This window comes from Euleptes europaea, chromosome 3 (genome assembly GCF_029931775.1).
Source record: "Euleptes europaea isolate rEulEur1 chromosome 3, rEulEur1.hap1, whole genome shotgun sequence".
In the NCBI taxonomy this organism is placed as follows: domain Eukaryota; kingdom Metazoa; phylum Chordata; class Lepidosauria; order Squamata; family Sphaerodactylidae; genus Euleptes; species Euleptes europaea.
In genome coordinates, this window is record NC_079314.1 from 68533896 (window position 1) to 68558145 (window position 24250).

Consider the following 24250-nt stretch of genomic DNA (forward strand, 5'->3'; position numbering starts at 1 on the left):
CATTCTGGTGTCTTGGATTCTCTGTCCCTTATAAATTAATGGAGTGTACCTAATATATTTGGACTGATAAATGTTATTCTACCTGTGAGCACAGCAGGATATGGATTTTATGTCAAATAACTCTTATTTTATTCTTCTCTGGGCTCTTCAAACCTATCTGCCACTACCATAATCTTTATGTAGTGCTGGGGGAAAGGGATGGAAATAAAATGCTGTGCATTATTTAAGCTTCTGAATGCAGACAGCTGCACCACTTTTTGTTATCAACATAGTTATTTTGTTACATTCCTCAATATTGATAATTAGAATGAAGTATGTATATTTGTCTTAAACTTGGCACTTAAGCATTGAATATAATAGAACTATTCTGTTTTAGAAGATAGAATAATTTGTTGCTGAGCATCAGATAAAATACAGGAAGTTTATGTCAAGGTTTTTTTTTAAAGTTTATTTTTAAAAAGTACATTTCTAATAACTGCTGATTATTTACCTAAAGAAAGCATTGTGTACTGTTACAAAACTAAACAATAGAAATACACTCTAATGTTTTCTGATATGGATTAGTAGAATCCAAAGTGCTGGATCCAATGGTCACCTTCTGCTAAGTGACAAATCTTTCTGTTTTGGAAAGTCTTTCTCCAATAGAAAAACAATTTCATCCAATGGAAGATTCTTCAGTTAGCAGATGAGAAACAATTTATATTAAAATGCATATTGAATAATGAAAACGTAAAGTAAAACCTGTAGTATCAGAACATATTCTTTTAAAACATTTGTCTAACAAAAGAGAATGCTTTTCAGTCTCATGAGAATTCTTTTCTTCATTCTGAATAACCTTCTGCAGCATAAAGACAGCTAACAAAGTGCATTTTTGTAGGTTGTCAGGAATGGTCAAATTCAGTATTCTTGGTGGGGGGGACACTAGTCTCCTGATAGTGATCCAGGTGTCAAAAGTGTATTTTTCTCACAGAAAATGACCACATCACAAATATTTAGGTTCCATAATAAAATTACTTCCATGTAGAAGTCAGGGCTTAGGGTTGCCAGCCTTCAGACGTGGCCTGGAGATCTCCCAGAATTACACCTGATCTCCAGACTACAGATATCACCTCCCCTAGCGAACTTGGCTGGAAGGTGGACTGTATGGAATTATACCCCACTTAGGTCTGTCCTCTCTTTAAACCCTGCCCTCCCCAGCCTCCACCGCTAAATTTCCAGGAATTTCCCAGCCCAGAGTTGGCAACCTTATTTCACATATCTGGAGCATATATACTCGGGCATTAAGAACCACATTCAGAAGAGAAATGCAACTTCTGAAGTGTGGAATATCTGTTTTGTTTTGTTTAGAGTGGCATGCATTTTTCCACTCTGTGCATGGAACACAGGAGTTTTCCTGTATTCTGGGTTCATGCAGCCCATTTGGAAATTGTTCCTAGGAGGAATAACCAGATAGGTTGGAGGATGGAGTGAGGAAAGTCTAGGGCAGGGGTGTCGAACAAAATTGTTATGAGGACCGGATATGACATAAATGTCTCTTGGTTGGGCCGGGCCATGTCTCACTAGCCCAGATAAAGAGTGGTGTGTGTGTGTGTGGGTGGCTGCATCAGCTGCCTTGTGGGCTGGATTTCTCAAGAGGCTGGATCCGGCCCTCAGGCCTTATGTTTCACACTCCTGGTCTAGGGGTGAAATTGTTCCTCTTTCCCCTTCTGCAAGCATAACTCCTCAAACACAATTTCATATCCATGTCCCTCCTCACTCCAGCCTACCAATCTATCCCACCTGTCTGTTCTTCCACATGAATTTGTTTGTTTGTTTGATTACTAACATATCGTCAGTCCCCAGGCAAGGCTGGGCTCAGGGTGGGTTCCGACAAATTCATTACAATAAAACAATAAAATCGATATGTCTCTTAATTAATATTATTAAAAACAGATAGTAATAAGTTAAACACATCAGTGGTGCTTAATCAGCAGAACAGTTGCTGGAAAATTCAATACCAGACCATGTAAGGCTTTAAAGATCAAAACCAGTACCTTGAACCTGATCTGAAAATTCAATACCTGATCTGATAACCCAGCTGGAGCCAGTGCAGTTGGCAAAGCACTGGTTGAATATGCTCCCTTAAGGAGCCTTGCTGCCGCATTTTGCACCAGCTGGAGCCAGTCTTGAAGGCAGCCCTACATAGAACGAGTTACATTAATCCTGCCAAGAGGTGACCGTCGCATGGCTCACTGTGGCTAGGTCAGGGCGGGAGAGATAAAGCATCAACTGCCTGGCCCAGCAGAGATGGAAAAAGCTGCCTTGACCACAGCTGTGATCTGAGCCTCCATTGTTAAGGCGGCATCAAGGATCACACCCAGACTCTTGACAACCAACACAGATGTTAATTGCACACCATCAAGAACTTGGAGCTTGCACCCCATGCCTGAGCAGCCTCAACTGAACCACAGGACCTCTGTCTTTGATGGATTCAATTTCAGTTGGCTTTTCCTTAACCATCCAGTCATAGCATCTAAACATCTGGCCAGTGTGTCCAGGGTGGAATTTGGATGGCTGTCCAGCAACAGATAAAGCTGGGTGTCATCAGTGTACTGATGACAACCCAGCCCAAAACTGACAAGCTGGGCAAGGGAGCGAATACAGATGTTAAACAATGTAGGGGAGAGGATCGCACCCTGTGGTACCCCACACACCAAAGGGTGCTGCTGCGATACCTCCTCTCTAAGCACCTCCCTCTGTCCCTGGCCTTGGAGAAAGGAGCATAACCATTGAAGGGCTATGCTCCAAACACCTATGTCAGCTAGGCAGTGGTCTAAAAGGTTGTGGTTGATCAGGTCGAAGGCTGCCGATAGATCTAAAAGTATCAGAAACCCTATCCCACCTCGGTCCAGCTGCCAATGGAGATCATCTGTGAGGGTGACCAGAGCTGTCTCAATCCCATGGCCAGGGCGAAAGCCATACTGGAGTGAATCCAAGTCTGATGTATCATCCAGACTGCTGTACGGTGACCACCCTCTCAGCTACCTTCCCAGGTACAAACGATCCGACACCGTGTGGTAGTTGGAAAGATCCCTAGGGTCTAAAGATGGCTTCTTCAAGAGTTGTCAAACAACTGCCTCTTTCAAAGCCCCTGGGAAAGTCCCCATGCTAAGGGACAGATTAACAATTTCTCCTAGGGGCTCCCACATGCATCCAGACTGGCCTTAACCAACCAGGATGGGCACGGGCCTAAGAGGCATGTGGTGGGCCTCACAGCTAACAGGAATCTGTACACATCAGCTTGAGAAAACTGACTGAAGTGGTCCAAAATAAGACCAGAAGACAGGCAAGGGGTTGCTAGTTCTTTTATTGTATCAAAGTTGGCAAGGAGGTCACAGTGGAGCAACAAGACCTTATCTGCAAAAAAGCTCACAAATGCCTCACAGCTATTTAAATTCACATTTAAATTTGGCTGTCCATCTAGGGATGTATCAGACCTAATTATCCTAAACAGTTGTGCCGGGCAAGAGCTAGCAGATGCAGTGGTGGCTGCATAGTATTCCTTCTTAACAACCTTCACTGCCATCCCATGATCTTTCCAGTGTCATAAGGAGCTTTGAGAAGTGGGGAACACAGGGAAATTTCAATGGATGTATAGTGGCCATATTGTTTTCCTTAGGAGTAAAACTGTGGCCAACATTTTGTTGCATCTAGGCTAAATTATGCAGAATGGCCAAAGGATGTCCAAGCTGAGGACCATCTGTCAGGTATTCCTGATTTCAGTGATAGATAGAGCAGGGGTTTATTTTGCTTGGGAAAGCCCAAGTTTCCAGGATCATCTTATACTGTAGCATAAGATGCTTATTATTATTGCCAATTCACTGTTACATTAACCAGAGTGTACTTTTTTTGTTCTCTGGCTTCAGCAGCATCCCCACTATTTTCCCAGGCAGCGCAGAAGTTTCTTTTGGACAGCACTAAGCATTCTTCAGAGTTTTATGGAAGCCACCCACCTATTCTACATCATTAACCTTAGCTGAGTGATAAGAGGGGATGGGGGAAATCTTTTACATGCCCCTGGTCTCCTGGTGAATGTCATGAAGAGTGTAGCCAACTTCACTGCAGTTCTCATTAAAACAAGTATTCTTTCAGGCTGGAGGATTGCTGTTCTTCACTGACCTTGCAGGCCACAGAAAACATGAGAGAAACTACATTTTGTGCACTTTGTTTTACATCTCTGATAGTGAAAGATCAAAAATGCATGCCTAACATGGTGCCCTTCCTTGTCTACAAATGAAGCAAAATAAGAAGGCAGAATTGTGGGGTGGTATAACAGACTATACCAATTTTGATTGAAGATAGCTGTTAGCATTTTTAATATTCCTTATTAAAAATATTCCTGCTAATTAAAAAAGGAGCACATTAAGAAGGCTCATTGGTAGTCTACTCTCTGATGCCACTGTTTTCAAGTTTTCTAGATGCACAACCTACAGTCTACACTTAATTTTACTACCTCTGAATTCTGGCACCTAGTTCTACTGCATGTGCAGACCAGGCATAGGTTTTGACCTTAATCTATATGTGCATTTTCTACAAGTTGTTCTCAAAACACTTCCATGCCTTTCTAAGGCAGTTGCTACTTAGAACAGAAAGTTTTGATTCTCTTACCACTTGAATTATCTTTTTTCTCATAAATGACCTGAGAACTTTCTTGTGTTATGGTTTCAGTTATATAATTTTTGGTGAACAACAGTCAATGAAAAGCTTGGTTACGCATTCACAGCTTAAATGTGTATGTATGTATATTTGGCATCCAGATGTGAGCTCACAGTATTATATTAATTAACATGAGCCTCTGCAGCAAAACAAGTTATCTAGTTAGCAGGAGACATGAAAAATTGTAGAATTTTCTGTGTTTTTTTTAAAGTTCTCTCTCTAGCCCTGTTCACATATTACAATGAACACACGAACCATCTGTTGTGCAGTGTATTCTTGATGTTCCTTATATGTGCATTGAGTAATTCTCATGGTACAATGCATCTACAGATAAATGTGTGATACAAACTCCACATTTATCCAGGTATTTCCCCCAGTTTCATTCATAAAGTGAATATTTATTGACTCTTTCTTACAACAGATGTACACACATAAAGGCAGACTTTACAAAATAATACGTGAACAGGGCTAACCTCTCTCTGTCTGGATGGATAGATAGATATAGCTACAGAAAAGTCATTTGTTTTTAGGCTGGTCATTTCCTGGCTGCACTGTTTAAAAGTGTCAGTGGGCACACCCACCTATTGAAGATCACTACCAGAGGCATCTGCAGTGATTTTCTAATGGAAGGGGCATTTGCTGTCTGAATGGTAATCACTTACCAGATTCTGCAGTCATGAGTACGATGGACTCTCCTAAACCTATCATTTGAGGCTGGATATTGGGTGGGATCTTGCCAGCTTTTCTGCTGGTGAAACATGGAAAAGGGGTTCCTTCTGAACACTGAGGAGGCTATGCTGGGACTTGCTAGAAGCCGCACACGGCAGGGCTGCAGTAAGGAGGAAAATCAGGCATAGTTATGCAAACTGAGGTCAGCATACCTTAAGGAGCGCTTACTCCCATCTGAACCTACCTGACCACTGTGCTCATCTTCCCGTGTCCCCACATTTTTAGGTTACATGGGTGGTAACCTGAAATCTTGGATATAGTGCCAACATTGTGGAACTCTCTTCTCAGGGATATTTGTCTGTCCCCTTCTATCACCAGCAGATGATAGTGTTTCTTTTCCCCTGTCTGGCATTCCTTTAATAAGCCCTCCTTCTCCTCCATGTTTTTTTAGATGATTCTCTGGTTATATGTTTGTATGTTTTAGTTTTGTTTTTAATTCTTTTTATGGTGTGTTAAAATGCTGCTCTGTTTTTAGCTGCCATGGTGGTTGTAATTGGATTGAAAGGCGGAGGCGGAATACAAATCTTATAAATAAGTAAAAATAGTAAATAACTGAATGGGGAAAGTTGGCAAGATCCAACCAAGTGATATTATTCCTGAATGGGAAGCTGTGGCCCCCAAACATCCTGTCTGAAGAGAATCTAACCTTCTTGCCAACTGTCAGAGTTGCCCAACACAAATTTTAACAAGTGGTAAATATCAGCAAGCCCCTCTGCCATTTACACTCTCCTGATAGCAATGCCCCTACCATTTCACAAAGTCAGTTTTTCTTTTCTACTTTGGGTAGTCCAAATGAAATGGACAAAAAGTCCTTCAGTGGGATATACAACATCACATCTTCTCCATCTATATGCCATCTTGTGGTACCAGCATCTAGTACTATAAAGGTCTTGTGGGAGTATCCTTCAAGTCATAAACATGATTGAGGTATACTCAGCCAGACTGTGCAAATAATCATTTATTTGTATAACTGGGCCTTATGTCCCAAGTTTCCTGTACTCTCAGTCTGAAAGGTGAACTGCTAAGACACATTTTCCAAAAAGAATTCATTGCCAAATGAAGAATTGGACATCTCCGCAGCTACCTTGTCATCCACAACTCTTGATATTACAAAGCTGCTGAAAGCTTTTTAGCACTATTCCAAAAAATAACTACCGGGGCGAGCCATTGATTCCTTATCAATACACCACTCTACTTACAAGAAGGGGGCAGTTGGCTGAAAAGTATCTTTTCTGAAGTACAGGGACAGTTTGAAATTAGATGGCCAAAGGAGGGGGGGGGGCTTATGGAAAACCTTACACTGTATATTTTATTTGCCTTCTTATCACAGAAGTGCAATTTTTCCCCTTTATTATGTTTTTATTATGGAAAACTTACATCGCAGAGAACTTACAGAGGAATTTTCCATAAAACCAAATGCAGTGCTTGGCATTTCACTTTATTGCACTACTCTTTTTTTAGTGCTGCCTCTAAACGTTAGATGTCTATTGTTTCCTTTTATCTTTTTAAGGATGGTAATTTAGAATTTACAAAACTGAGACTGATAACAGTGGTACTGTCCTGAGATGGCATAATCAGGAATGGGCAATACTTTCTAAATGTGTCCAACTACACTTCCATCCTGATAATTTATCCTTCCACTTGTGTACACTGGAAGATTATAAAGTACAAGTGGGGACCCACCAGTAACTTGTGGGAGCAGCTATCCCATTCCCCACACACCTTTACTTCCTCCTCTCTCCCCCTACTTCTCTCAGGCCATTTATGCAGGGTCGATTTTGATGCTTGCTCAAAGCACATTTTTAAATCTGACCTTTAAAATGCCTTTTCATGGTCCTGATGCAAGAGGAGAAAGTCAAACAAATTCCATCCCCCACTCGCCTGCTCCTTCATCCCTTCGTTTGCATAGCTAACCTGAGGCTGTGATTCTTCATGCTTCCTTGAGTGGATGCTTCAAGACAGGGACAAAGCAAATAAAAAAGGTCGCATTAAAGGGGCTCTTAAGAAATGCGAAGCAGGAATGTGCTGGCTTCACAGTGATGTCTGGAATGACGGTTCAGTGTGAAGAACTAAAAAAAATATGTGGGGCACTTCAAGCATAAACGGCCTCAGTCTCTCACTGTTTCTCCCTCCTGCCACCCCATTTTCGTACTCTCTCCTCCACGCCTGTCACTTTCTCTTTCTTTCTTCCCCTACCCTATCACTCTTTCTTTCTGCCCTCCATTACTCACCCAGCAGCCCACCTGCTCTCCCCCCCCCCACAGCAGCATTGATGGCAATGGCTCTCCCAGAATCACAATGGATCTCCCAACTACAAAGATCAGTCCCCCTTAAGGTTGCCAGCTCCAGGTTGGGAAATTCTTGGAGACAAGGTGGTGCCTTGGGAGAGTGAGGTTTGAGGAGGGAAGCAACCCCAGCAGAAGCTATTTTCTCCAAGGGAACTGTTCTCTGTCATCTGGAGATCAGTTGTAATTCTGGTTGATCTCCAGTCCTCACATTGTGTTTGGCAACAGTAGTTCCCCTGGGGAAATGGCTGCTTTGGAGGGTGAAGTTGTGGCATTATACCCTTCTGAGGTCCCTCCCCTTTTCAAACCCTCCCCTCCCCAGATTCCAGCCCTCAAATCTCCAGGAATTTTCCAACCTGGAGTTGGCAACCCTATCTCCTTCTCACCCAACTGCATACCTACCGTCATCTGCCTCACTGTCTTAAGTTTTCCATCTCCCCCCCTCTTCAGCCTTTACCTCAGAAACTACAGTGTTTATTCACAGTGGGGACCAAAGCAGCTTACATTAGTCTCCTTTCCTCCTTTTTAGCCGCACAATAACCCATTGAGGTAGGTTAGGCTGCAAGTATGTGACTGGTCCAAAATCACCCAGAGAGCTTCTACAGCAAGATGGGGATTTGAACCTAGGTCTCTCAGACCCTGTTCTGAAGCTCTAATTGTAACACCACTCTGGCTTTCATAAGGTGGCTGCTGTTGAACAATAACAAACAGCCATGCCTAGTTGAGTCATTCAAACCAGATGGTATAAAGTCACCCAGAGGCTGCTTCCAGGCCTCTGGCCAACTTCCAGGTGGAACCTGAAGATTCCCCCAGAATTACAACTGAACTTCAGACAACAGAGATTTGTTCCCCTGGAGAAAATGGCTGCTTTGGCGAGTGGAGTGTATGTCATTAAAGCATGCTGAGTCCTCAAACTCTGCCCTCCTCAGACTACCACAAATTTCCAGGAATTTTCTAACCTGGAGCTGGCAACCCTAGTCAGGCCTAGACCTCATTGAGTCGTCCCTCTGATGCCAAAATAGGCCTGGAAAGGACCCTATCCCCTCCCCTGCCTTTTTGTTCAAAGAAACCCAGCATGGAATTGTGTGGTTGCCTAGCAACAGCCACTGAGGGAATCTGTTGCTTAAAGCTATGGTAACTCTTTTTATCATTTTTGGGCTTTTAAACCACCCGATGTATTTTTATTTTTTTTAGATTTCAGATTTTTCTGCAAACCTAGGACCCTTTTCAGCTTTGTAAATAAATAAATAAATTTTATTTGCGGGTAGTATACCAGGTAAAACAGAAACTGGATTCAGCTTTAAATTCATCTATTTTGCCTGTTCACAGCTCCAGTCACCTGATTTAAGTATCCTCAGATTTGGCTAACTTGGCTGTTAGTATATAGATGTAGATCATGCTAACAATAGTTGCTGTATATGTGCAAAAACATAATACTGATTAAAATAAGACCAGCAACTCAAATTCCTTTGAAACACAGTACTTTTTTACAGTTTGCATGCATGTACCAATTCTTAAAGGTACCTTATCTTGATAGAGTAGCACTGCACAGTTGTATGAATTGAAAAGTGAAATGACATCAGTCTTGCATGACTTCAGTCTAGCTCTCAGCCTTAAGTTGGAACATCGTTAGTGTCTGGGGGTGGGAAACAAGAATGATTCTAGGCAGTTGGGGCCCAGGATTGGTTGTCAGGCATCTTTATTAGGCTCAGTGTAAGGTCTTCTTGGTCACTGAAAATACTTCGAACTTCTAATCCTTCAGAATTGACCTTGTCTCATTTTTTTCCTCCTTCAGGCCCCATAAGCAGTGTCTTGGTGAACAGATATGGAAGCAGGTCAATTATGATGGCTGGAGGGGTCCTGTGCTCCTTTGGAATGATTGCCTCTTCTTTCTGCAATAGTGTCCTGGAGCTTTACATATGCATAGGTGTTATTGGAGGTAAGTGACTGATTCACAGTGTGGTCCAAAGCAGAGATATACCCTTTTAAGCCCTTTAATTTCAGTATACTTAGAAGGGTGTAGCTGTGCTTAGGATAGCGCTATAAAAACCCCTAACCAGACCCTTCAGTTTTAATTCTCCTTTAGAATTACGTTGCTGGGTCTAAATGCTCTGGAGATAGTTTAAATTTCTGATCCTTTTATGGTAATTCTACTTGTGGCATATGCACTTTACATAATCCTTTCTGCACTGCACTGTAATTACAGCACAGGAATTGATTGGCTCATGACAGAATTTATTATAGCCATTTTGTACTGCATTTCTGTATAGGTTCTTTTAGCCTTTAATCATACCATCCTGCCAATGTTGGTTGCAGTGAACTGATATAGAAGGAATGCAAATTCTGATTAAAGTCCCAGTTGCCTCTTCTCATGTTAGACATATACTCATAGGGAAACTTGTAGGAGAGTATACATGAGAGAGCACTGTCCTATGAGATGCTGCTCTACAGGCAACATTTCCAGAGTGACTAAATAAGCATTTACTGTGAAATGATGTCTTGAAGCTGAAGGATGAGGTTCTCAGGTCATAATTTCAGCACAATCATACAACCATCTCTATATAGAATCATTGAATTGGAAGAGGCCATACAGGCCATCTAGTCCAGTCCTCCTGCTTAATGCAGGATAAGCCTAGAGCCGTGTTGGAGAACCTATGGCACGCGTGCCAACTCCGGCACGTGTAGCCCTCTCTGCCGGCACGCGCGGCTCAGCTGAGCGGTGGGGGCTGGAGTGGTTCAAAGCCCCCGCCACCTTCCCTGCACTCCCCGCCACCCAGCTGGCAGATCTAGAAGTCCGACTCCAGGAAGGGGTGGCGAGGGGAGGGGCGTGCGCCAAGCTAGCAAGGAGGCAGCATGGACGGGGGCGGATGGGGGCGCTGCTCTCAGCCGCCAGCCGCTGCTTCCTCGGGCCTCTCCGCTTGGCCCCGCTGGCGCGGCTGAAGCAGGTGGCCACTCTCGCCGCCTCTTAAGCCCCTTCCGCCGGGCCCAGCTGGGCCCGGAGCCGGCCGCTTCCTCTCCCGCCTTGTGGCACAGCGCCTCCAGGACGGCGTGGCGCGGGGCTGGGGGAGCCTGGAGTGGGAAAGGGCATCGGCCTTGCCTCCTCCTCGGTGGCCAGCGTGGACCAGATCCGGGCGGGTGGCTCTTCCTGGACTCCCTCCTTGGCGTGGCAAGCGGGGCCGGGGAGACTCTGCAAAGTCCAGCTCTCCTTAGGGACTCGGGGGGGGGAGAGAAGTACTTTCTTCGGGCTGGCCGAGGGAGGAAGAAGAGGAGGAGGAGGGTCGGGGGGGTTACAGAAAAGGGGGCTTGGGGTTCAATCCTGCCTTCTTTGGACCTCCCAGGGGCTCCGGGGGATGCGTGAGCAGCCCAGGCAGGTTCCAGCAACCCCGCCCCACCCCCGCCGGCTCCACCACCACATGTCTGGGGAGCGGGAAGCAGAGAGGGCCACCCCGCCGGCACAGAAGCCTCCCCGAGAGGAAGCGGGGTGTGCGTGTGTGTGCGCCGGAATGGAGCGGAGGGGTGGGAGAGATCTTATGCTGGGCTGTGTGTGTGTGTGTGTGTGTGAGAGAGAGAGAGAGAGAGAGAAAGAGAGAGAGAAAGCAGGAAGGCTTTTCTGTCTCTGGCCACTCAAGCATGGGAGGTTTTGCTTTGGATTTGCCACTCTGTAGATGCACATTTTCCCCATCCAAATTCTCAAAACTAATCAGTAAGTCCCCATGCACAGTTTTGAGAATCCGGATGGGGAAAATGTACATCTGGAGAGTGGCAAATCCAAGGCAAAACCTCCCATGCATAAATGGCCTCTTTCTTTCTCTGTCTCCCTCTGTCCTTTTCTTTACCTACTTTTCTTTCTCTCCCTCGCTCCATTTCTTTCTCCCTTTCTCTCTCTTTTTCTTTCTTTCCCTCCCTCCCTTCCCTTTTCCCCTCCCTTCTCTTCCCTTCTTTCCTTCCTTCCTTCCTTCCTTCTTTCCCTCCAGCGGCTTCTCCGGCGCCCTCTGGGTCTGTGCGGGCGGAGGGGCGTGCAGTTTGGCAATAGCACTTTGGCAATTGGACTCTATGGCACTGAAGTCCTTCCCCAAACCCCACCCTCCTCAGGCGCCACCCCAAAAACCTCCCACTCATGGCAAAGAGGAACTTGGCAACCCTAGCCTCTCCCTCTGGGCCCCCTCTGGGGGTGGTATTCAGGTTAAATTGTCGCATTGGCACTCGGCGATAAATAAGTGGGTTTTCAGTTGCAGTTTGGGCACTCGGTCTCTAAAAGGTTCGCCATCACTGGCCTAGAGCATCCCTGGCAAGTGTTTGTTCAACCTCTGTTTAAAGACTGCCAGTGAGGGGGAGCTCACCACCTCCCTAGGTAGCTGGTTCCACTGTTGAGCAACTCTTACTATAATTCCCCCCCCCCCAATATCCAGCGGGTACCTTTCCACCTGCAATTTAAACCCATTATTGAGAGTCCTATCCTCTGCTGCCAACAGGAACACCTCCTTGCCCTCCTCTAAGCGACAGCCCTTCAAATACTTAAAGAAAGCAATCATGCCCCCCTCAACCTCCTCTTCTCCATATAAAACATACCCAACTCCCTCAGCCTTTCCTCATAGGACCTCTGATCTCCAGGCCCCTGATCATCCTTGTCACTCTCCTCTCCACCCACTCGATTCTGTCCACATCCTTTTTGAAGCAAGGCCTCCAGAACTACACACAATACTCCAGGTATGGCCTGACCAATGCAGTGTACAGTGTTACTAAGACATGTTGCGATTTGGATGTCAGGACTCTGTTGCTACACCCCAAGATCACATTAGTTTTTTTTTGTTTTTCTGTTTTTTGTCACTGCATCACACTGACTGCTCGTATTTAACTTATGGTCCACCCATACACTGCTACCCAGAAGTGTATCCCCCATCCAGTATGCATGTCCCTAATTTTTGTTACCCAGATGTAGAACCCAGCACTTATCTTTGTTGAATTGCATCTTGTCCAGATCTTGTTGAATTCTATCTCTGTCTTCAGGTGTGTTTGCTGTTCCTCCCAATTTGGTGTCATGTACACATTTAATGAGTACCCTCCATACCCTCATCCAGATCATTTATAAAAAATATTGAAAAGTACCAGGCCCAGAACCAAACCCTGTGGCACACAATTCAGATTAAATGCCATTGACAACTACTTTTTTGAGTGCAGTTATCCAACCAGTTCCCTATCCACCTAACTATCTTAGTGTCCAGTCCACAGTCCTCTAGTTTACCCATCAGAACATCATGGGAACCCTGTCAAAAGCTTTACTGAAATTCAGGTAAACAACATCAACCACATTCCCTTGTCACTTGACCAAAGAAGGAAACAAGGTTGGTCTGGCAGGACCTGTTGGGGACAAATCCATGCTGACTTCTCTGGATCACCAAGTTGTCCTTCAGATACTCACAGATTGATCTTTTTAATATCTGCTCCAGTATCTTCCCTGGGTATCTGCATACCGAAGGGATAACTTTCTTGTGAGGATGAGCCATTACAAATCAAATATTGCAGGTAGACTTTTCAAATCTAGTCAAACAAAATCTTCCAACACCGTGTGTTCACATATTCAGCTGCTGTCTGGAATCATCAGATGGTGAGAACTCATACAATAAATTTGCATGTCTGAACCAGCCATAGCCATCATCAACTTCCAACCTCAAACCTCATATGACCAAAGATCTTGAGGATGAAGAATACATAAAAGATAAAACAACATTAAAACATGATAAAATCTTAAAGGACTTAAAACATTAAATATTACAAATATAAACAATAAAATAGATAATACCTCCAGTTAGTACATAAGAAAATAAATACATAGACACATCCAATTCACATATAATCAGCAATAAAATAATTTAAATGTAACTTTAAAGAAACTACTATTGCCAGATATTTTGCAACACATCTAGTTATTTCTGGGTCAGAGTCTGCTAGCAATAGTGATATCACCCATGGCTCAACATGAAGACGATATCTAGATAAAACAGGAGCAATCCAGATAGCCCTGGGTGCAATCCATTGATCACAGAATAGAAACAGGTGATCTGTCACCTCTATTGCCCCAATACACAATTTCGAACAAGATGGTTAGGTTATGAGGGTAATGCCATGTGTGCTATTTCATGTGCTTTTACACGAGACATCTTACATTAACTTTCTAAATTTTTGCTATACATGAACCGTGAAAACCTAATTTACATCCCAGTGTTCAATATAGCAGACAGAACACGACTCCCATTTCTGCACCTTAACTAATTGTCTGAATGATCTGACATATCCGTTGCCATTCCAGTTCCTAGTAATAGTCTCTTAATTAGCTTATATAGCCATTCTATGTTGCAGGAGAGACTGAGGCCACACCAGCTTCAGCTTTGGTGGTGAGCCTTATACAACAACACTTAAGGTATTTGACGAGCGCTATCATGACCCCTGCCCTGACATGGATGGCCCAGGCTAGCCTGATCTCGTCAGATCTCAGAAGCTAAGCAAGGTCAGCCCTGGTTAGTATTTGGATGGGGGACCACCAAGGAAATCCAGGGTTGCTATACAGAGGAAGGCACTGGCAAACCACCTCTGTTAGTCTCTTGCCTTGAAAACCCCATAAGAGGTCGCCATAAGTCAGCTGCGACTTGACGGCACTTTACACACATACACATCATGACCCCTACTCAGTCCTCTCATTTCCAGGCCAAATGTACCCAGTTCAGTCTACCTCTCCTCAAATAAGTTATTTTCCATACCCCCTGACTATCTTAATTGCCTTCCTTTGACCCTGTTCCATCTTGTCTACAGCCTTCTTTAAATGTGATGCCCAGAACATGGTCCACCAGATGCAGTCTGACTAGTGCAGAATACAGTACAACTACTGTTTCTCAAGACTTGGATGTTGTGTTTCTATTAATACAGCCTAAAATAATTAATGTATCTCATTCTCAATGAGGCCAAGTCTGTGGCTACTTAAATCTGGAGAATGTAGCTTTAAGAAACTAATGCCCCCTGCTTGCATTAGTCTATTTTGAAGTGCCATCACATTACAGGCTTTGCAAATCAACAGACTATTTACAAGAGTATTCCAGCTCTTTATTAATTGATGGTGTAATTGTTGCATGAATACAATTTTGTTTCAGAAATACAAAAGGTAGTATCCATAGAGGAAGGGAGAAAGAATCCTTCCTCTGATAACATGAAAGGAGGAGGACTAATTCCCTTCTGTTAGCAAATGCAACTCGGCTATATGATTACCAAAGGCAGATGGTTGCATGTATATTTGGGGCAATTCCTTACATTCTTCTGTAGGGATCCTAGTCTCTGCACAAAACAAGAGACTAGTGTGGAATGTATGTTTAAGCCTCTCCTCTATGGGGATTCTTAAGAGTTGTAGAGATACATGTGAGGACAGCATTTTTGGTGTAATGGTCCATGTATGTTAGACATTTTAAGAATTACTTTATGTATACCTATTCAGTTCTAAGTAAAGCTAAAGGCAGAGGATTTGTACTTCTAAAATCTGCCATTTTTGTAGAGAAGGTGACATTTAATAACTTCTGTGAAGTGAACCAAGAGCAAATTGGATTATGGCTTAGTAAAATATAGAAACAGTGTGCTCAAGGTCTTGATATCATTGTTCCTCCATCACTCTGTTGTCTATAACATGGATCAAACATTGCTAAAGCTTTTGCTTTATTGCGCTGCAACAGAGGGAAATGACAGAAATTTTGTGTGGCATATCAGTGGCATTAAAAGACATGCAAAGCAATGAACGTTTGAGTTTATTTGCCCATGCTGATGGGTTCTTTTATCTGTCTTGGGAATTACAGTGTGACATTTTGGGTTTGAGTGGGAAGATAATTTTTGCTTGATTATAGCGGAAAGATTGTATGTATTAAATGCAGTAATGCTGTGTTCTCTTTGCTGTTCTTTAGGTTTGGGCTTAGCTTTGAACTTGCAGCCTGCCTTGACAATGATCGGCAAGTATTTCTATAAAAAGCGTCCCATTGCTAATGGATTGGCCATGGCTGGAAGTCCTGTATTTCTAAGTACTCTCGCACCTCTTAATCAGTTTCTTTTTAATGTTTTTGGCTGGAAGGGAAGCTTTCTCATTTTGGGAGGCCTCCTCTTGAACTGCTGCGTGGCCGGGGCACTTATGAGGCCTGTTGGACCGAAACTAGCTCCTGCTATAAAAAAAGATGTGGAGAAGGGAAAAGGAGACTCTGCTTTGCACAAAAACGACAAGAAATCCATCTGGCAAACTATCAATAAATACTTAGATTTATCCCTCTTCAAACACAGAGGGTTCCTCATTTATTTGTCTGGAAATGTTATCATGTTTCTTGGCTTCTTCGCCCCAATTGTGTTTTTGGCTCCCTATGCCAAGCACAAAGGGATTGATGAATATTCAGCGGCTTTTTTACTCTCTATCCTGGCTTTTGTAGATATGTTTGCGAGGCCATCAATGGGTCTACTTGCAAATTCAAAATACATCCGGCCAAAAATCCAATATTTCTTTAGTTTTGCTGTCATGTACAATGGGATCTGCCACATCATGTGCCCACTGGCCAAAGACTATACTGGCCTGGTTGTGTATGCTGTATTTTTTGGACTTGCATTTGGAATGGTTAGCAGTGTCCTTTTTGAAACATTGATGGATCTCGTTGGGGCTGCAAGATTCTCCAGTGCTGTAGGACTCGTTACAATTGTGGAGTGCTGTCCAGTCCTTTTAGGCCCTCCTTTGGGAGGTAAGTATGATGGTTTTATGTTTGATTTGTGTTATTGATAGTAGAAACTTGCAGCCAGTCATTTGCAGCCTGGGAAATTTCACTCCATGTTCATATCATTCGGATCCATATTCTCTTGTTTTCTGAGCTATAGCCCACTCTGTCCTATACCTAAAGCATCGTTTTCTATACCTTTCCTTTTGACCAACAGCAGATATTTCTTCCTGCTTTTGGGGATTGTGAAGAGGTTTTTTTTCAGTTTTTTTTTTAGATTTCAAACTCTGTATTTCTGTTCTTCTGGTTTCTAACACTCACCACCACTCTTAGGTTCTGTTCCTCAATCTGCCTACTCTTCTAACAGCATGCCACCATCACACTCAGCTTGCTCATTATCAGCTGCCTTTCAGCAAACAGTACACAGTCTTCCTCTCAATCCACACCCCTACTTTCACCTCAGGTTCCCCTTACCTTAATTATCTGCTTTCTCCATGGGTCATACTCCAAGCTCCCTACTTTTTAATCTGTCCAACTTTGTATGCTCTCCCAGAATCTAAGAATTTAGCCTTCCAGCTTCCTTGCTGTCCTTAAGCAAATTGACTTCTCACTTCTATCACTGTGAATGTTCCAGTTAATACTACAAATCAGAAAGGCTAGAGATTGTTACAGAGTACTTGATGGTATTGTATCATCCGCAGACAATGGCACATGAAACCAAGAACATGTTTGAAGGCCACAAAATTTGTACAATTTCATGTGTGTGTTTGTGTGTGTGTGTATGTATTGAACAATAAATGCAGATCACCAATGACCAGATACATCACCAAAGAAAAATTGGTTTAATTCTCATACTTTATTCTCAAACTTGTTGCTTTGATTCCTTCTGAAATAGCCAAATTACCTTTGCTCATCTTGACTAGGGGTATGCAAAAAAAATAATTGAAAAAAATTCAGATTCAGCTATATTAGAGTCGAAAAATTTGAGGATTCCCCAAAATTCCCGAATTCCCATACCTGTATGGATAATTTTCCAGAATCCCCCCCCCCAAAAAAAATTGGCTCCATTATACCCTTTAGGAACTCTTTCCAGCTGTTTATAAAGGAGAGGCACCCAATTTTTATCACAGCTGCTGGTGACTCTCCTTAGAAGAACCCCCAAGTTTAGGAAAGATTGGGTCAAGGAGTCTAAGTTTGTGGGCCCCCAAAGACCATCCATCCTCCATTGTTTTGGGGTTTGCCAGCTACCATTTAAATCACTGTTTCTCTTGGCTGAAAAAAAGCCAAAAAATACCAGCAAGGTATTTTCCAGCTTTTTTTCAGGCTTGGCTTTACAAAATGCATATCCCTAATCTCGACTGGAGTCTCTAAATGTCCCTGTTGAGGTGTTCTCTGAGTTAGTTGGCATTATGTCTTCCTGGGTCTTCTATCATCTTGAATTTTTTTTTTTTGCATTGCAGCTGTTGAATAGAATATTGTGCTTGATAATAATTCTACTAAAAATATTGGAGAAAATCTCCTACTCAAGTAATTGTGGGAGAATCTTTCTGTGAGATAAGAGAAGGTTCTGTCTGGTCAGAAGTGCCAGTGAAATTAATTTTGTTCTGAAGTCTCATATACTTCAGTAAACCTGTAGTACCCACTTTCTTGGCTGAATTTCTGACTCGAGGTAAGGGTGGTATAAATACTTCATTAGAGTATCTCAAGACGTTTAACCTCAGTCCAGCTCGTGTTATTACCATTGCTTGCAGGGTCAAAGTGAAGCAAATGTGCAAATCTTTACAAAACTGGGGCATTAATTTATACTACTTTAACCTTTGTGAAGGGAATCATTAAGCAAAGCACTGAATAAACATGGTTAAACAGCGTACATATCTTTGAGCTGCGATGGAAAAAAACTTTTCCTTCAAGATCAAAACTGATTAGTCAAGCTCTCAGTATGCCACCTAGTGGATTGAACTGTCTCATAATTTAATAATTACCATCCCCTCAAATATGATTTCCTATAAAATAGTTTCTTTTGATTTTGTTCCTTGGTTTTGAAACAAGCAAACAAATTTGAAATGCATTTCTCAGACAGTTTGCTGAACAAGGAAATTGTACAGCCCGAATCTGGGGGAAATAATCTGTGGTGGACACAAAACAGGTTTGACTCCCAAGTCACAACTTCAAGGGAGGTTACCACTTTTGCCTCTAAAGAGGATTAAAGCTGCCTATTATGTAATAATTTTCAGGGCAATTTTAGAGAAACAAGAAAAAATAGATCTCTCAACTGAAAAATGTACAGTACCGTCCAAAACAGAGCTATGCCCTTCTAAGAAGGGTGTGAGTAAACTCTGATTAAGATGGTGCTGTCATTCACTTCTGCACTCCTGAACTGTGCTGTGAGATTCATCTGCCATTTGCCACAGCATAGTTCTTTTGATGGACTGATTAATAGTATAGTCACCTCACTGAATGTGGTAAGAAATAATCAACCGGTCTTCTACCTACCTTGAGCTATTAGCTATTTTAATGATTAGTGTGACAGTAATATGCTTTCTAGAGCTGGAACTGAAATTCAGTTCACAAATAACTGCTTGTGAGAGTATCTACAGATGTGAGCAGAGTAACAGCATCTCATGGCAGAGGCAGCCATAGTGGAGAGAAGGAGAAAATTTCATGCTGGGTGTTAAATGAATATGCTTCTCTCACATTAAACTACTTGTGTGAGTAGTTATGAACCATCTGTTAGTAATACCCTTACCCATAATTTAATGCTTGATTTTTTTTCAAAACAGATTTTTTTTTATTTTATAAAGAAAATAATTACAATACAATACAATTTCAAATCCCATTTTTTTCACTTTGAAACAACTCACCCACAAAAAAATCATAGTTGTTACAGCATTATAATAACAAAACTTAAAGCTTGTTGATATATCAACTTAGAGCTTACTTTATCTTTGCTGTGAAAAACATTATATCCTCAAGATAATCTGAGCATGCTTTTCTTTTATCTTTCAGGTCTGCTTGTGGACTTAACTGGAAATTACCAGTATATGTATTTTGTCTGTGGAGTAATTGTGATCATCTCAAGCATCTGGCTATTCATTGGGAATGCCATTAATTACAGGCTCTTAGCAAGGGAGAAAAAAGTAGAAGAAGAAAGGCAGAGAGCACTAAAGAATGCCGATTCAAAGGAAGTAGAACCTTTGACGTACAAAGAGAGTGAAGAAGCAATCAACAGATCTAGCAAATCGCAAGACAGTCCATCGGAACGAGAAACTAATATTTAATAAGAAACATGGTTCAAACTCTCATATTTATGACTTCCATTAGAAGTACTTCTTCAAAGTACAGGCCAGGTTTTGTAGTAGTATGACCAGTTATAATGCTGGATGGAAATCAAGAGTTTGCCCAGGCTCAATATCCCAACCAATTAGACCGCTCTCCTGCCCCCTCCACATCACATGTAGAAAACAAAACACAGAGGGGCTCCATGTAAAGTTGCATCATAACCTTTTATCTTCCTACAGTGTTACTTCTGCACCAGCTGCACTGGTTTTGTACCAGGCATTCTGTAATACACCCAAGCACTTACAGCAAGGCAAAGTCTTCTTGCACCTTGCCTCAAAATACCTAACAACCTGCATATTAGGTGTGTACGCTGTTTGCAGAAGGCCTGCAGGACCAGTTCTGTATAGAAAGTGAAAAGGTTATGCTGCAGTCCTCTGAAACATCCACAGCTATCCAGATTTCCATACATGGAAGGGGCATGATTGTGGCATTGTGTTATGTCTTCTTCTTTTTTTCCGCAGTGGTGTTACAACTCCTCTTGAAACTGGTTTGAGAGAGTCAGTTCAAACCCTAACTGAGGTAGAACTTTACCCGAGAAGTCTTCCAGTAATAAATAGTTTTGCTTTCTAATTTTTAAAAAGTGCTTGTCTGGTAAAGGAAGACAACAGTCTTAATCCTTAGGCGATAGCTGTACTAATGTGTACTTGACTTGTTCACATGTGTATTTTTGACCAATAGAATTAAATGCCTTGGGCTTCAATAGGAAAGTTAAAAGTAGAGTAACTAATAACAGTGATCTGAGTAAAAAAAAAAAAAACCCCACACACACACACATTCCCAAATGGAATTCATGCTTTATAGTGCATTTTCAGTAGGTCAAGAAGGCATATCACTTCTGATAAAATATGACTGTGTGGACAATGAAGGTAGAGACCAGGAATAGTGGGTTTTATTGCTGAATGCAATAGATATTTTAATGACGGTGGAATCAGAAGTTATTTCCCACTGCTGTAATGGATTAGAAATTTAAACATTGATGGGCTGATCCTAAGACTTGCTGGTGAGCAGATGATAAGCTGCCTTCTGCCAAGTCAGACTAATGGTCCATCTAACTCAGAATTGCCTGCATCGATCGGCTCTCCAAGGTCTCAGGCAAATATTCCTTTAACTAGAGATGACAGGAAGCAAATCTGGAACCTTGGGCATAAAAACATCTACTCTATCCTTAAGCTGTAAACATAGAATGTGCACATCAGCTGTTGTATTAGTGCAGACTCATAGAAGTACTGGCACATATTTTTAGGATGAGATAATAACTTTTGAAATCATGTTGCCTTACTCGAAAGAAGTTTCAAATCTCTTCATATTCTCCAGTTGTTAAAGCCTAGAGTAGAACATGTCCCGCCTCCCTACCATCTTGTTTAGTTCAGGGTGAGGGCTATTTTCCAAGCTGAAATGCTAATAAATTTTCTGCTATCTAGTGCTTCAGAGTTATGGACCACAGGTGTATAGATATTCATAGAGTGACTGAGCACTTGATAAAATGACTTTGGGGGCCTCTTTTAACCCATCGTTTGGTCTTTCCTGAATTAAAAGGATAGCTATAATTTTCTTCCTTTAGAAACAGAACAACATCAACTATAGCAATGGTTCTCAAACTTTAGAAATCCAAGGGACTCCATTTTGAGCAACATTACTTGGCAGTTTCTCAAGCTCTTCCATCACCAGAACCTGCCATGTCCTGGATGGATGCTTTTTAAAGTGTGCACAGCAAGTTGTGCAGGCTCTGTGAAAGCTTCTGTCCTCTCACATCAAAACAATACATTTAGAATAATAACAGCTACACTGTAAAAGTAAGTTTATGTCTATGCTCAAAGGGTAGCTGATTCTGTAGGGCAAAACTTCAAAGGCTCCAAGTTCTAATGTGTCTCATCCCTGGATTGCCAAGGGCAATGAGTGAGGCACAGCAAGAAACTCCTTATTGACTAATAACGTAGATGTGTGCATGTGTGTAAAGTGCTGTCAAGTTGAGGCAACTTATGGTCACCCCAGCAAGGGGCTTTCAAGGCAAGCGAATAAGCAGAGATGGTTTGCCATTGCCTTCCTCTGCAAATTCTTCCTTGGTGGTCTCCCTTCCAGGTAATGACCCTGCTTATCTTTTGAGATCTGACAAGATCAGACTATATCATGCCACCTTCCTTCCCCCAATAAGGTAGATAGAGACCAGCAAAACAAGGGTGGAAAGGGGCCAAGAAAAACTTTCAGAGCACCTCATTAAACTCAAAATAGACCACCTACCCAAAAAAACTGAACTTTCCAGTATGAAACTGAAAACTATTGACTTTGGCCTTGGTCACAGAATGCAATCTTTATTTCTTTGCTCGAATCCTTTGCATTTGAAATCCAGTTCAGTTTTATACCAGAACTTTGATGACTTCATTCACCTTGCATTTCCAAACTCAGTTTGACAGGACTTCTTCATTCCAAACACTTTTTTTCATGACAATGGAGCTTTTGGACAGACTTTCCATCAAGAAAACAACTAAGCCACTCTATGCAGTCTATGGGAAAGTGCGGTTATACATTGACTTCAACAGATCTCCTTATAAAGCAATGATCCTTCGAGTCATTTGCCCAAGTCTGCATACCAGGGGAAAGCTTATTATTAAAGCAGATGGGATGAGTGTGGAGGAAGAGATTGAAAATATAATGACCCTCTTACCACCTTCTACCAAAAGATGGGATAGTCCAGACTACCTATTGTTAACACTGATGGATGGGTTTTTCCTCCATTGTCACATTGCCCCCATATACAATATTTTATTTTCCCCTGAGCTGAGCATTCAGTGTGAGGAAAAAGATTATATCATCTTCTTGGGTGAAGAAGAAGCTTTAGTTCTTCTCACTGAGTTGCATATTATAGCTTACTTATGTTACTTGTAAAATGTAAAATGATAGCCACTAAGATCCAAGCTTGCCACTATATGCCCCACCTCTTTGTTTGCTTATCCAACTTGCGTTTTTGATGTGACACTAGAATTTGACAGATTTGATTGATCACCATTTTTAATTCATCTAATCAGCTCGCCATAGCTAAGTATATGTGGTGGCATAAATGAAGGCCATTGGTCTGGATCCAAGTCTACTGTGAAAGAAGTGAACAAACAGAAGCTATTATTATCAACTTCCCTCCACCAAAATCTTTGCATCTGTTGAGGGTCAGGACTATCTGGAACAGTATGTCATTTAACATGGCAGACTTCATCAAGAAAGGAGAATTTGCCCCTCATTCTCATGCTAGCAGAGCTTGAGCTCATCTTGGATTCAAAGCACAATTTCTAAAACCACAGAAGCCACCTATCTTCAAGATCTACCTATCTCCATTGTTTTTCTTCCTTTCAAGTCTCACAGAAGTTGGTAAAAATATGTTTTTTAATATAAAAGTGAGGAAGGAAAAAATCAACCTCTCTGTTGGGTAATTTAGGATAAAACTATTCATCAAATATGTAATCATTGCTTATGTAGTATATATGCAAATTGCTTTCAGAAATATACAGTTGTTTTTAATCCATGGACCCCTTTTCCTACTTCTAAGCATTATGACTCTTTGGTTTGAGAAGATTAGCAGAACAATCCTAAGCAGAGCTATACCCATGGACTTCAATGGAATTAGAAATTTATAACTGTGCTTAGGATAACACTGAAAATATGTTAATGCCTTGAGAGGTTTTTTAAAGTTAAAAAAGACATTACATTTGCTCTAGTTCTCTACTTTTGATATTATTGGTTGCCTGGTTTAGAAAGATTTTTATTTTGTCTACATTGTGATTCTTTATTTAGATTTTTCTTCTAAATACACCACGAACAATCCAAAGCAGGTGTTCTTTTCTGCTGCTTTCTCTTCAAACCTCCAGCACTCAATGTTCTTATAGCTCAGACTACAAAGATCTGGTCTACAGAAGCTTGTAGATTCCCTGAAGGATCTAACCTTTTTAATAAATATCTTTTTGTCAGGTGGGCTGCTCCATTAAGAAACTGTTTCATAGTAGACTTCAAATACTCATCCGCACATGATAGAATTCTGAACAGCAGTCAGATCCTGAACTAAAGTCATCCATGTGCACATTTATTCTTCTTTTTCAGTAAACGAGAAGCACGTATGAAGCAAGCTCACACTCTGAATATTCTTAAACTTGCACAGGTTTGCTGCTGGTTCATCCAGTTTGTAGTTAATTCCATCCTTGGAATCAGCTGGATTTTGCTATGTTCACATAGGCAGAGTATATGCAGCCCCCACTCATGACCCACTGTAAGCATCCCCCCCTCATTTTCCCCATTCCATCTGTATGGGCTTTTATTCCCAGCCAGAGTCTGCTTGCTCTTTTCAAGGTTTTGGGATGAGATTTGAATCATTGTAATCATGTATACCAAATAATTTTTCCAGTGCAATCAACCTGCCATAGTACTCACACACTAGAGTATCTGGCATTTTCTAAGCAATTGGTTTATTGTACAATAAATTCACAGTTTCGTAGTGGT

The 24250-nt window shown here is 41.9% G+C and overlaps 1 protein-coding gene across 1 annotated transcript in view; it reads left to right on the plus strand.

Moving 5' to 3' along the window:
• The window catches only part of SLC16A7 (solute carrier family 16 member 7), a 47998-nt gene extending 28209 nt beyond the window's left edge, over positions 1-19789 (plus strand). Inside the window, exons 2-4 of the mRNA XM_056846717.1 lie at positions 9505-9648; positions 15647-16459; positions 19439-19789. Of these exons, the coding sequence (XP_056702695.1) occupies positions 9505-9648; positions 15647-16459; positions 19439-19710 (1229 nt within the window). The 3' untranslated portion in view covers positions 19711-19789. The remainder of the gene's footprint in view (positions 1-9504; positions 9649-15646; positions 16460-19438) is intronic.
• The last annotated feature ends 4461 nt before the right edge of the window (positions 19790-24250 follow it).